The sequence below is a fragment of the Gracilinanus agilis genome, chromosome 3 (assembly GCF_016433145.1).
Source record: "Gracilinanus agilis isolate LMUSP501 chromosome 3, AgileGrace, whole genome shotgun sequence".
Taxonomy (NCBI): domain Eukaryota; kingdom Metazoa; phylum Chordata; class Mammalia; order Didelphimorphia; family Didelphidae; genus Gracilinanus; species Gracilinanus agilis.
Window position 1 is genome coordinate 33,299,753 of NC_058132.1, and position 14,041 is coordinate 33,313,793.

At 49.4% G+C, this 14,041-nt stretch overlaps 1 protein-coding gene across 1 annotated transcript in view; it reads left to right on the forward strand.

Moving 5' to 3' along the window:
- The first annotated feature begins 2,446 nt into the window (after window positions 1-2,446).
- PLCH2 (phospholipase C eta 2) overlaps window positions 2,447-14,041 on the forward strand; it is a 256,194-nt gene continuing 244,599 nt past the window's right edge. The window contains exon 1 of the mRNA XM_044668648.1: window positions 2,447-2,531. Coding sequence (XP_044524583.1) covers window positions 2,447-2,531 — 85 coding nt within the window. The remainder of the gene's footprint in view (window positions 2,532-14,041) is intronic.

Sequence of the window (14,041 nt, forward strand, 5' to 3'; positions counted from 1 at the left end):
GGGTATGTTGCCCCTGGTGGGGCTGCCTCCTGGGAATGCTCTAGGAAGTGAATGGGAAGGAGTGCCCTCCCTCCCTTCTCTGCCTTCCCCTCTCCCAGGAGACCTGGGGTGACCGAGGCCAGCTCAGGGAGCCCTCTTCCCTCTGGGGACCCAGGGGCAGCATCCTGGCACCTTCCACTAAGGTTCAGCTGGAGAGAAGGGAGAGAAGGGTGGTATACGGAGAAGTGTGTCAAGTTCTATTTTCCCAGCAAGAGCCGCAGCAAACAGACAACCTGTGCTCCCTCCCCAGAGCTAAAAATCTGGCCAGCCTGTTCCTCTTGACCTGTTTCCCGGCACCCTCCAGCCCCAGCTTCTCATTCAGCTTTCCAGAAAGCAGGCTACGTTCCAGCCTACATGTTCTAACCTGTGTAGCCCAGTGGCTGCTGGGTGGGGGTGGGGGGTGCCGGCTTGCTGGCCCAGCTCAGGGGGCAGTGGGAGCTGGGGTGACTGGGGTGATGGCATGGCATGAAAGCAGGGGGCCCTTTGGGACATCTCGGCTCCTCGTTGGCCAGATAACCATTGCCATTCTCTACTGGCAGCTCTTGCCTAATAATGCTGCCTTGGGCATCTCTGGAAATGACTGCCGGTGGACACAATGAGCGAGGGGAGAGTTGGAGCAGAGGACCACGGGGAGGCTGTCTGAGTGTGTTTGTCTCACCCCTGGAAGCCTTGGTCTCCTTGGGAGACGGGAGGGGGGTGGCCCTTGTCTCTCACCCCGAGTCCCCTTTGTGTGTGTGTGTGTGTGTGTAGACTTTGAGAATTCACGTGCCTGGAGGGGGCTGGGGCTGTGCCTGCAGCATCTCCTGCCTGCCGCTTTGCAGGACTAGAGGGTGGCATGGTTACTGACAGCAACCGGCACACCAGCTTCACCCCCCCCCCCTCCCAGCCCCTTCTCTAGTGTCATCCCACCCAGCCCCGATTGACTACTATGTCTCACTTGGTCTCATGGATGGCCCAGAATGCAGAGCTCTATTAATTAAGAGGCTCGGCTGTTGCAAACCTTAATGAGGCCACTCTGTTGCCTGGGAAAGGGACAGGGTGGCAGCATCTTCCCCTCCCCCTCAAGGATGATGACCGCTTGTGTTCACTCATCAAGCACCCAGTGAACTCCTATTAGAGACCCAGCACGGAGCTAGGCACCGTGAGGGGATGAGGAAAGCACCAGGAAACACAATCCTCTCCCTGGGAAATTTCCTTTGCCATCCTATGTCAGTGAGCACAGGAACCAAATATGGGGGCAAATATTAAAGAGAAATTCGTTGTTTTATTTCTCTTCCGCCCCTCTGGCCCCCTCCCCCCCCCCCCAGCATGGATTCTGCCTTGGGATTTTAAAGAAGATAAAAGCGGGGAGGGAGGGAGGGAGGGAGGCACGGCAGGGATCAGCAAACTGCATTTCTGGGCGCGAGAAAGAGGAAGAAGGGGAAAGGAGAGATTGATTCGTACCCAGGAGGATGGGGAAGGGTTAACCATTCGAGCAAAAAGTAATTTAGCTCCAACCCTGCCTTCTCCGCCTGTCCCCATCCCTAGGATGCTCTCTGCTCTGTTTCGTTCTGCTCCGATCTCTACATTCTCGGGGCTTCAGCGAGGAGGGCAGGGAGGAGCGGGCGCGGGGGGAGAGGAAAATTGACAGAGATTCCTTAGTGGCTCAGCTTCTAAATGGGATGAAATTTAAACTACCTACACTCCGCTGCGGCGGCGGCGGTGGCGGCATCGGGGAGCGGCTGCACCCTCTAGGCAGTGGGGCAGGTGGCCCCCGACGGGAGCGGGGCAAGATGCTTGGAGGGCTCCGAGCTCATCCAGGCGACTGAAAGAGAGAGAGAGAGCGAGGGAGTGAGAGAGGGAGAGGGAGAGGGAGAGAGAGAGAGAGAGAGAGAGAGAGAACCAGAGCCAGAGCGAGCGAGCACAAGAGAGAGCGGGAGAAACCCACCCACAAACCAACTCTTATCTCCAGAAGACAATGGATGTGGGAAGCCAGCCACAGAAGCACAGTAGGTGGATTGGAAATTTCTATCCCTCCTGGGGCAGGTGGTGGGTCCCTTCGCTTCTCCCAGCAGCCTAGGGGGCACTTGTTCTTCTAACAGTATTCTGCAGCGCAAAAATCTCTGCATGTGTGTGTATGTGAATGTGTGGATCCGTGTGTGGCGTGTGCCGGGCCAGTTGAGTGGTCAGACTCTGTCTCTGCTTCTCCCCAGCTTCCAGCCAGGAGGCATGTAGACAGAGGGCTCCCACCCTCACTGGGGAAGCTTTTCAGAGGCGTCTTGTCTCCAAAGGGGTATGTTTGATTAATTATGGAAATGAGAAGTCACTGGGAAAGAAGTGAGACTCCCATCCAGACGTTTTTGGGGAGGGTGGGCAGGGATAACCCAGGAGACGCCAGCATCTGGGGTTGGATGGGTGTAGGCAAAAGATGCCGCTGTCCAGCTTCCTGGAGAGCACCCAGGGTCTTGCACTGCAGTATTTGGGTAGGTATGGTTGGCAGAAGTTTCCTGGAGGTGGGTCCTCAGGTGGTGATTGCCCCAAGGGAGAACCAACTCTAGGAGAGGGGGCGGACACCCAGAGTCTTGCAGAGATGTAAGTCAAAGGAGGAGGTTGGCCTTGTTCTTCTATTTGGCCATCCTCGATGGGTGCCCTGCCCATAGTGGCTGAGGGGGCAGCCCTGAGGTTAGTTCCCCTAGACCCCTGCCAACTCTTCCACTGAGGCACCAGCGCCAACCAGGGGGACCTGTGGCCAGCTGAGGCAGTGGTCTAGGATGTGGTGAGAGTGGGAGGCATGCCAGCCCTCAGAGTTGGCCAGGACAGTATGTAGAGATGGGCAGGTATGTTGTAGCAGCCCTGAAGAACGCATCTGTGTAGCAATAGCACCTGCAGCTTTCAAAGGTTGGCAGAATGCCTCCCTTTAACCAGGCAGGGGGAAGTCTGGGCGGGAGCAGGCACTGGGAAAGGAGGAAATCTCCCCCACCCAAGCAATTCTGTGCCCCCATTCCTATTATGTGGCAGGGCTGCAACTGAGAAACCAGCTACAACCTGGCCAGGCAGTCTAATATCCAAACTCTGAGGGTCACTGCCCATCCCTGGTTGGCAAGAGCCGGATACCCCTGGTCATTGTCCCCATATACCCCTAAGAGAAATAATGGCTTTCTTGTCTAGAGACCTTGAAGGGGAAAAAGGGGCATTGCCTTCATGAAACAGGACGATGGGCTTCTATGACTTCTCTAGGTCTCCCTGACTAGCTCTATGCCTCCTTAGTTCAATGGGGGCAATACAAGTCTGGGTTTCATTTCTGAACTACAGAATGCCATTGTTGAAAAGGCCCTTAGCAATTATCTTGGCATAAAATCAGAGAGTTAAGAGAGACCTTGGAGGTCATCAAGGCTGACCCTTTATTTAGAGAAAAGGAAACTGAGGCCCGTGGGAAAGTGTCCTATCCAAGGTCACATTGCTCTTCTGGGCCTGGCACCCTTTTGTTCTGCCAGCTCTGGCCCTCTATTCAGGCTCACCTCCCTGGGTGGTAGCCCATACTCATGACCCTCGCCTTCCCTCCTGTCTTCTCTTGAGGATGTCAGTCCCCTTTCCCACCCAGATTAGATGTGAACCATCATGCATCTTCATTCCTCAAAGACTGTTCCCCCCCCCCCCCAGCTAGGTGACAATTGGAAAACTAGTATGTTGCTGCATATGTTACTTTGTTAGTCCTTCTGGGTGGCAAGCTAATTCTGACAACAAAAATGTTCCCTCTTGCATGAAGCCTTCCTTGATTTTCTTGGAGAAAAAAAAATCTCTTCCTCCTTTGAACACTCTTGTCCTTTTTCCCCTTCTACCTCTTTCTGGCCTTTAACACGTTTTATGTATTAGCTAATGGTCTCCATTTTCCTCACTGGACTCTCAACTAAGAGAGTGCAGGAACTGTCTCTTAATCAGCTCTGCCTCTCCATGGGGTGGGGTGGGAATTGGGAGGGAGCTTGGCACAAGGTTCTGCAAAGATCAGGAGCACGGTAGATTTTTGTTGGATGAAAAAAAGCAATAGGAGCCTTCTGGAGACATAATACCTTAACCCGAGAAAGATCTCAAGTGGTTGGCATCACCACAGCTGGAGGAAAAGAGAAATCCAGGAGGTGGTGTTACCTTTGATACCTAAATCACACACGCAGGGCAAGCATCTGCTCTCCTTCCATTTGGGGGCAAGGGCACAGTGTTTCTCCTGGAGAGGTTCCATCGGCCCAAGTGGGATGGTTTAAAGAAGGAATTTTGTGGTCAGTTTTGTAGCCTGAGTCAAGCCTGGGTTCTTGACCTCTGGACCTCTGGACTCCTATATCTGTCACTAACCGGTCTTCTTACCAGAGCTAGGGAGCCTCTGAATTGAATTCCCTGAAATCCCTCCAGGAGTTCCTCTCCTGGCAGGCTCAAGTCACAGGAAAGGACCACTGAGGTCACTGAGTCCCACTCTCTCATTTTACAGTTGAGGAAACTGAGGTCGAAAGAGATGAAGTGCGACAGAGTAAGCGACAGTCAGGATTTGAACCCAGGTTCTCTGACTCCATATCTAATATTCCTTCTTTTTCACTGCCCTTTCCTCTTCCTAGATAAACTTTCTCCCTCTTAGAGATAGTCTGGGGCCCAATTGCAGAAAGCCTGGGGAAAGGGGACTCCATAGAACTGTCCCCTGGCCAGAACAGACGGATATGGAAGCAGAAATGGCCATGGCTAGACCTCGGAGCATGGAGCTCTGTTTCTTCCCTTCCTAAAGGAGAAGCATCATGGGAAGGGGAGGTGGAACATCGCCCTGAGATTCATGCATCTCCAGGACTCATGTCCAGAGGGTGGTAGGACAACTGGGGCAGTACAACCTTGAGCAATCTGACTTTTACCAGCATAGGGTGCAGAGGGAGCTTCAGGGCTCCTCCTCCCTGGGGCACAATTTTGCTTGGCTTCAGCCTAAGAAAGAGGAAGGGTCAAGGGGAGAGAGTCACAGAGCCACCTTAGAGCAGTGGCCACCTGGCAGGCAAGAAATAATTTTGTAAAGTGGAAAGCTTTCTAAGATTTCACCCTGCTCAGTTAGAGGAGAATCAGCCAGGAAAGGAAAGAGAGGTTTCCTTTTTCAGACATCACAACCCCTTGTAATTCACACATCATGACACACTCTCATTCCACACCAGCAATAGCCAGTTCATGCCTCTGAAATCCTGGGACCCTTGATCTAGAGCCAGAAGAGGGACCAGAGACCATCTGGTCCATCCCTGCATTTTATAGATGAGGGTGCTGAGGCCCACCATGATTTGCCCAAGATCACACAGGTAAGAAGTATCAGAAGGAAGATTTGAACTCATGTCTTCTGAACTCAAAGTTTCAGGGCTCTTAACGTAGTACTGCCTATACCTGAGCTTCACCTTTCCTCGCACCTGAGAGTCCCCCCCCCATCATATGATCTCTCAAAAGCTGAGTGACGGTGAAGGTCTCTGACTCTGGCACTCAAAGCTTTCCTCAATGTGGATCTTCCATCCACCAATGCGGATCATGTCCCATCTGTGCCTTTGGAGTAGCCCTGCTAATTAGGTTTTCTTATTATCCCTACTTTACTTATGAGGAAACTGAGACTCAGAGAGCGATTTGTACTGGGTCATAAAACTTTTAAGTATCTAAGGCAGGATTTGAATTCAGGTCTTCTTTATTTCAGGTCCAGTGACTAAAATGGAGGAAGATAGATAGATCGGTAGATAGACAGATGGACAGACAGTTTTGGAGGCAGAGGATTAGATAGGTAGGTAGGTAGGTAGGTAGGTAGGTAGGTAGGTAGATAGATAGATAGATAGATAGATAGATAGATAGATAGATAGATAGATAGATAGATAGATGATGGAGAGATGGATGGAGAGAAAGAGAGATGGATAGAAACATAGATAGACAAATGGACGGATGGACAGACAGATAAATAAATAGACATATAGAGAGATGGATAGATGGATAGAAACAGATAGACACAGACAGATAGCCAACTAGCTAGCTAGACAGATGGATAGAAAGATAGATAGAAAGATAGATAGATAGATAGATAGATAGATAGATAGATAGATAGATAGATAGATAGATAGATAGATAGATAGATAGATAGATAGGATCATGGACTTGGAAAGGGAAGTGTTCTTAGACATCACTGAGTCCAATCCTTTATTTTATTTTATTTTATTTTATTTTATTTTATTTTATATTTTATTTTATTTTAGAGACAAAGAAACAGAGAACCAGATTGGGGATGATCCTTGCCTAAGGTCATATCAGTAATAAGAAGCAGTCTTATGATTTGAACTCAAATCCATAGATTCCAAACCTAGGGCACTTTCCCCCAAACTGCTTTACAACATGTTAAAAATGAGAAGGAAATGTGGAGATCAGGATGCAGAAGAGGGTATAAAAATAATGCTGATTCTGGAGGCAGAGGATCTGAGCTCCAATCCCACCTCTGAGTCCAGGCTAATGTTTTGAGGGCTCAAGTCACTGAACTGACTTGGGCTTCAGTTTCCTCATCTATAAAAAGATGAGATTGGTCTAGATGGTTTCTCAGTTCCTTTTCAGCTTTAGATCTATGTACCTGTGTTTACAAAATCAAATTCTTTCATTATACAAGGGAGAGAAAGAAAATGACTGGCCCAAGGTCACAGGATGAATTCACTTCAGAATCTGGGTTAGAAATCATCAATCCTGACATTTATATAGCAGCTCTAAAGTCTGCAAATGCTTGTGGGAGACCTGCAACAGCCCAAGGAGCACAAATAGGATTATAGCTTTAGCTTTGGAAGACACCTTAGAAGTCATCAAGCCACCCCCTCCACACCACCTTTTACAAATGAGGAAACTGAGGCTGAGTGAATTGCTCAGGCTCACAATTGTTGGAAACAGGATTTGAACCCAGTCCTTGCAAATTCTAAGTCCAGCTCCTTATCCACTACACCAAGATTCTTGCCTAGTCAGATAGTATTCTCATAGAGCTAATAAATGTCAGAGGTAGAATTCAAACTCAATTCTTCCAGACTCTCCAAGTCTGTGACCAGCTGTCTGTCTGTCTCTCTTTCTCTGTTTCCCTTAGGCACTTTCTTTCTCCGCTTCTCACTGTCTTTGTTGGTCACACAGACACAGACACAGACACAGAGACACACACACACACACAATTGGGGTCCAGTAAGTGCTATGATATAATCAGGAAGGGACAAAGTGTTCATTAGCCTTTCCATGACTGGACAACAGCCTGAAAATCACTGTGGGGGTTGATGACTTGGGGGAGGGGGCAACTAGAGCCTCATTGAATTGAGTTGAGGACAGACCAAGTCCTGGCTATGACAATCCTCGGACCCTTCTTCTGGTTCCCCTTGGCCCAGGGCATTGTCCCTTGGAGTCTTGGAGATCTCGGTCCATGCTTGCTTCCTGGTGGCAGGAACCCCTCAATCCCACTTCTTTACACCACTGTCCCCCCAAATTTCCCCCAGAGCTAGCAAGCACTTAGGGGAGATGGGGAGGAGGCGAGAGATAGAGCAGGGTTTGGTGGTGGTGCTGGGAGTGGCCAGCCAAGGAAAGCCATTGTTTGGGAGCTCTCCTTTAGATCTGGCTGGCTCCCTTTTGGTCTGCTCAGGCACACTGGCCTCATTTTCAGCCCTACTGACCTCCTGGGGTGACAGCGACACGTATCCCCCAGAGGCTGGACATCTCTGTATTCCGGGGGCTTATTCCAAGAGTCAAGCCCCAAGAGAGAGCCTCCCGGAGCCCCCAAAAGGTGCTGGAATGGCTGCCTCCTCTCTTGCACTGAAGATGCAGAAATGAGGTTACATAATCTCACCCCCTCCTTGATTGCCAAGAGCGGGAGCAGTCTGATCCGACAATAATCGGTGTGATTGGATTTTAATTTTTAATGTCTGGAATAGATTAGGAGCTATGGACCAATTTGTCTATATTCAGTTACTGGGCGCCTAATAGTACTATTTCATTAGCTGCTAACTATTCTTATGGACTCTCCCACAAGCTCCCTAGAAAGGAAATAGATGGGGAGACCGAGCCAGAGCGGGCGGATTTCGAGGAGCCAGACTCACACCTGCAGCTCTGCTCATACATGACGTGGGAGTGGAGTGTGAGCCTGTGCCCTGGAAAGCATAGACGGCAGCTTCTCCAAAGGCTGGGAGATACCTTGAATCACCGCCCCCCTCCCCGCACCCCCTTCCCCTCTGCCTCAGTTTCCCTCTCAAGCTCTCACCACTTGGTTGGGTTTGAATCAGTAACCTTGCCGTTTATTGCCTGGGTGACTGAGCAAGTCAATTCATCTAAGACTCAGTTTCCTCATCTGTAAAATGAGACTTGAACTAGGTGACTTCCAAGGTCCTTCCTAGCTTTATAAGGCTACGATCCCAATACCCCTCTGTGGGTCTCAGCTGGAAAATGAAGGGGTTCGACTAGACAGCTTTCTGACTCTGTGCAGGGTGGTTGTCAGAGACGCCGGGCTGAGCTTTGATGAGTCCAAACCCCACTTTTGTCCAGTCTGAAACCAGGCATGCTGGTGGTGCTGCCACCTAGATAGGGCTGAAAAGCAGCGAGTCTTAGAAGAAAGTTGTCCAGAAGACCTAGGTTCTAAGAAGATCTCCGTTATTATTCCCCGTGTGACTTTGGATAAGTCACTTAACCCAAACCTAAAATCAAACCTGGGTTTGATTTTCCTCATCTGTAAAACAAAGGCTTTGAATTAGGTGATTTCCAAGGCCTTTTCCGGCTTTATGTAGAAGATTCTCTGTAAGAAACCATCCCGGGGGCTGCTAGATGACTCAGTGGATTGAGAGCCAGGCCCAGAGATGGGAGGTCCTGGGTTCAAATCTGATGTCAGACACTTCCTAGCTGTGTGATCCTGGGCAAGTCACTTAGCCCCCATTGCCTAGCCCTTGTTGTACCTTAGATCTGGTACTAAGAGAGAAGGTAAGGGTTTGGGGGTTTGTTTTGTTTTTTGGTAGGGGGTGGGAAGCCATGTTGGAGAACCAAACCTTGGGAACAGGGCAGGAGAGAGAACAGAGTGAGTCATCCTTTGAGAGTGAAGGGAGTTGTCAGTGATGCTGAGGAGATGATGGGAATAAGAGGGACGTGGAGGCTGGCAAATGTCATCCCCGCTCCTAGCCGTGGCTTAGCCCACCTGGGACTGTGGACTCCTTTTCCCCAAACAGCCTGTACCCAATCTCTCTGGCCAGCACGCATGTTCCAGCACTGAGGATGACTGATGCACGGAGGAGCTCAATGAGGGGCCCCTTTCCTTTCAGCCCCAGTACTTCGCCATTTCTGCCCTTTTCCAGTTTCCACACGCAGTCCTAGGGATACCTTGCCTGTGTGAGTAGTCCTGAAAGAAACCCAGGGCCAGCGATTGCCCTGGAATGGAGGAGAGGAGAGCTTTATTCCAGAAATAGCTCATTTCTGAGAAAGGACTTCTAGTTGAACCCTTTCATTTTATAGCGGAGGAAGCGGAGACCCCCAGAGGGGTATTGGGATGATAGACAGAGCTGGGAGGGGTCTTGGAGGTCACCTAGTTCAAGTGTCTCATTTTACAGATAAGGAAACTGAGTCTCGGGTGAATTGACTTGCTCAGTCTCTCGGGTACTAAGTGACAAGGCTGAGATTCAAACACAAATCCTCTGATTGCCCGTCCTTCATTCCTCCTGGTGCTATCCAGGGTGCCTTCACAATGGCCCAGCCGGGTGAGAGGAGAAAATGTTGTCAGCATGGGTGCCGGACAGGAGGAGAAGGGGGTGTCTAGACCCTCCCCTCCTGATTACCAGATATTTTCCGGAGGCCTCAGGGAACCAGTCAGGTCCTCTGCAGTCGCCTCTGCTTCTGCTAACGTACACAAGGGGGAGAGATGCCCGTGCTAGCCTGTTACAGCTGCTTCTGTGGTTCCACCATCTCCTAGCATCATCAGGGTTGGGTTTTTCCCCCTCCAATCCCAACCAGTTCATTGCTTTATGTCTCTCACCCAATGGGAATCAGAGATGCTGGAGCCTCTGAAATGTCTGGAAATATGCCAAGTCTGCCTGCGGGGTCACGCCAAGGCTTTCTGGTTCACTGGTGCCAAGCTGGCCTCGTGGAGCCGCTCTCCTCTGAAGGGGGATTTGCTTGGAATGGGGAGGGGGCTTGGCTTGAAATCCCCGTGGTCTGCATCCAAAAGGAGAAGACGGGGCAGGTCTGGGGGAGCTTCATTCCTCAGCCCCAGATGAAAAAAAGAAAATGAAATCTTTGATCCCTTCGCTGTGCAGAGGCAGAGGCACCTGTAGGGAAGGGTGTCTCAGCCATGAGACTTTCCTTACCTGCTGAAGAAGGTGGCCGGAGCCTTGGGGCTGCCCATCAGGAGTGGCAGCCAGAGCAAGCGAAGGCTGCATCTTCATCTCCTCATCCTCTGTCTACCTCCATCTATGATCCCCTGCCTCCTCCCCTCACTCCCCTGAATTATTCTTAGGTCTGTTGTATAACAGGCGAGCTGAGGAAGGCTCCTGGAGACGAGGCTGCTGTTTCTTAAGTCTCCACGGCCACAGCCTGATGAAGAGAGGAAGAAACTTGCTGTCTGGGGATGGCTCAGCCCACTTTCTTTTGGGAAGCTGAGTTTCCCCTGTGGGGGAATGAACCCCAGGACTGGGACCCCTACTGGGGTTATAGAGAGGGTGGGCACAGCCAAGCTCAAAGGCTTCACGTCTAGTATGAGCTCTCCTTTTCTCTCCTTTCCTCTCTAGGGCCCCCCACCCTAGGGGGTTTCCATATTGAATAGAATGTGGGACCTGGAGTCAGGAAAGCCTGAATTCAAATTTACTAGCTGAGTGACCCTAGACAAGTCATTTCCTTTCTGTCTGCCACAGTTTTATCAATAATAAAATGGGGAGAATATTAGCATCTCCCTTCCAGGGCTATTAGAAGACAAACGAAGTAATATTGATAATGTGTTTAGCAGAGTGCTCAGGACATAGAAGGCACTTCATAAATGCTTGTGCTCCCATTCCTTCCTACAGATGCCAAGTGGTTTACTCAAGTTCTTATAGCTAGTAAGCCACAGGATTAGGATTCCAGGCCAAGTCTCCTTCCTAGGTCATCATTTTCTATTCCGTTGCTCATGGGGCCAACCATTCTACAGTCTCAGCCTCTCTTAAATACCAAGGGTCCAACTCAAGGCCAAGAGAATTCTGCACTAAGGAGCTGGACTGCAGGATTTTTTTTAAACCCTTGTACTTCGGTGTATTGACTCATAGGTGGAAGATTGGTAAGGGTGGGCACTGGGGGTCAAGTGACTTGCCCAGGATCACACAGCTGGGAAGTGGCTGAGGCCGGGTTTGAACCCAGGACCTCCTGTCTCTAGGCCTGACTCTCACTCCACTGAGCTACCCAGCTGCCCCTGCAGGATTTTTTTAAAAGGAAGTGTCAAGGGGGTGCAGCTGGGTAGCTCAGTGGATTGAGAGTCAGGCCTAGAGATGGGAGGTCCTGGGTTCAAATCTGGCCTCAGACACTTCCCAGCTGTGTGACCCTGGGCAAGTCACTTGACCCCCATTGCCCACCCTTACCACTCTTCCACCAAGGAGCCAATACACAGAAGTTAAGGGTTTAAAAATAAAAAAAGGAAGTGTCAATTCTCTGTCTCCTCCCTAATCCCACTTCCTACCCACATCTCCTCTCTGTTCTTAGCAGTGGGAGCTAGGCAAGTCATTTCCTCCTGACTCAGTTTCCTTATATGTAAAATGATCCCTGAGCTCATCCTCCCTGGACCCAGCTTTAAATTCTAGGAACCTACGATTGGCAGGAGGGGGATCTCCCATTGAAATCCAGGAACTTATATCTAGCATGTGCCAAGTACGGAGACAAAAATCAAAACAGTTCCTGTCCTCAAGGAGTTTACATTGCGATTGGAGGTGGGTGGGGATAAAATATACATAGATGAACAAATTCAAAATATATGCTAGGGAAACACAAGTGGCAACCCCAGCCATAAAACAATGGAGACAGGATGTTTTGAAAGTCTAATTAACCCACCTGGCCCCAAAGAAGAAAACATGAGAACCGCTAACTCCTCTTGTTCCTTTGAAGACGTGGGGGCTCTCAGTGTGGAACAATATAACAGTGAAATTTATTTTGTGATGTTGATTAGTTTTGCTAAATTTGTTCTCTTCTTAAAAAAAATCTCTTTGTAATAAGGGATGGTCCTCGAGGATGCGGGGAGAAATAGAAGATAGAAACGCAGATTTATTTAAAAAAAAGTCATTGGAGGGGGTGAAGGGTTGACAACTTGGGGAACGGGTAAGATCAAGGAAGACCTCGTGTAGGCATGTTACAAACCAATCAACAAATGCTTATTGACTAGGTTCTTATTGTGTGCCAGACGCTGCCTTTAGACACGAGGACCCCTGGAGAGGTTGGAAATAGATGAGAAAAGATGAGACCACTGGGGTGATGGAGAGGGAAGCAATTCATGAGCAGGCACGGTTGGCCAAGGCAGGATGGGAAAGTCAGAGCTGAAGTAGGGCCAGGGAGTGAGCCTGGGGACTCTTGCCTGGGGAAAGGCAGCTCAGTGATTAGCTTTGGTGCACTCACCGAAGAACACGTTATGCCTCCCTTTGGTTTTCCTGGCCCTTTGGGCTAGCTCATGGGCTGGCCGGTGGTGGTTTCAGGGGGACTGGAGGGTTAAGACTCTCAGCATGAAAAGATGAATGTCAGGGCTTAGGCTTTCCATTTCAGGGAGGATGCTGGGCTCAGGGCGGGGGAGTGCATCCCTGCTGTCTAATGGAATCAGTAATTCTGTATGAAATGCTGGGGAAAGAGAATAGAGGGCAAAAATACTTTTAGGGTAAAGGTGGCGTCAAACACCATGAACCCTGGTTCTCTAGTAGAGACTGAGAAGGATTCAAGGAGAAATACAGGTAATAAAAGCTATAAGTACAGATTTGTTAAAAACAAAGCAATTGGAGAGGGGAAGGGTTGACCACTTGGGGTCTCTTGACCAGCTCCTAAAAAAGAGATTCTTTGACAGTAATAGGAAGCTCAACCTTTTGGTATTTTGATTTTATGGGGCAATGTGGTTCAGTAGAAGCAGTCCTAGGAGATTTGGGTTCAAATCTTAGCCTAACTACTTAGTAGTAGCGTGCCCTTGGGTCAAAAGCTTTTCTCTTAGGGTAACTAGGTAGCACCTAAACTGGGAGTTGGGAGAACCTGGGTTCAAATCTGGCTTCAGATATTTCCTACATGTGTGCCTCTGGGCAAGTCACCTAATTTTAATTACCTAGTCCATGCCACTCTTCTGTCTTGGAATTGGCACTAAAATAGAAGGTAATAATTAATTTTAAAAAATTAAGTCTCTTCTCTCTGCATCTCATACTCCTTCTCTGTAAAACCAGACAAATGCCCAGTCCTCAAAGCCCTCTTTGGCTCTATATCCTAGAGTACTATGATTCCTAGACCCTTTGCTACTTATATGAAATATATTATTTCCTACCTCCATGCTTTTGCCTAACCTGTCTCCTATTCTCCCGTTTTCCCTCCTCACCTTTACTTTTTGGCATTCTTGGCTGAATTTCAAGGCACAATTCAGGGGCCTCTTCCAAAGGAGGTCTTTCCTGATCCACTCAGTACTCTCTTCACCGCCAGTGTCGAGCATTTATTTTGTATATATTTTCTATTTACTAATCTGGGTATATGTTGCTCTCTTCCCCCAAGTAGAATGTAAACTCTAGAGGCAAAGATTGTTTCCTATATTCCCCTCTACTTACTCCAGGCGTGGTTCTAAACTCACTAATCAGCCTGCCTCTACCTTATACACAGTAGTTCCTTAAGAAGTGCAGGTTGGAAGAATGAATGACTCAGGAGCTCCTCTTGGTGAATCATTTCCCCAGTGGCCAAGGGACCCAGCAGCAGCAGAAATGTCAGGAGGAGGAGGAGAAGGAGAAGGAGAAGGAGAAGGAGAAGGAGAAGGAGAAGGAGAAGGAGAAGGAGAAGGAGAAGGAGAAGGAGAAGGAGAAGG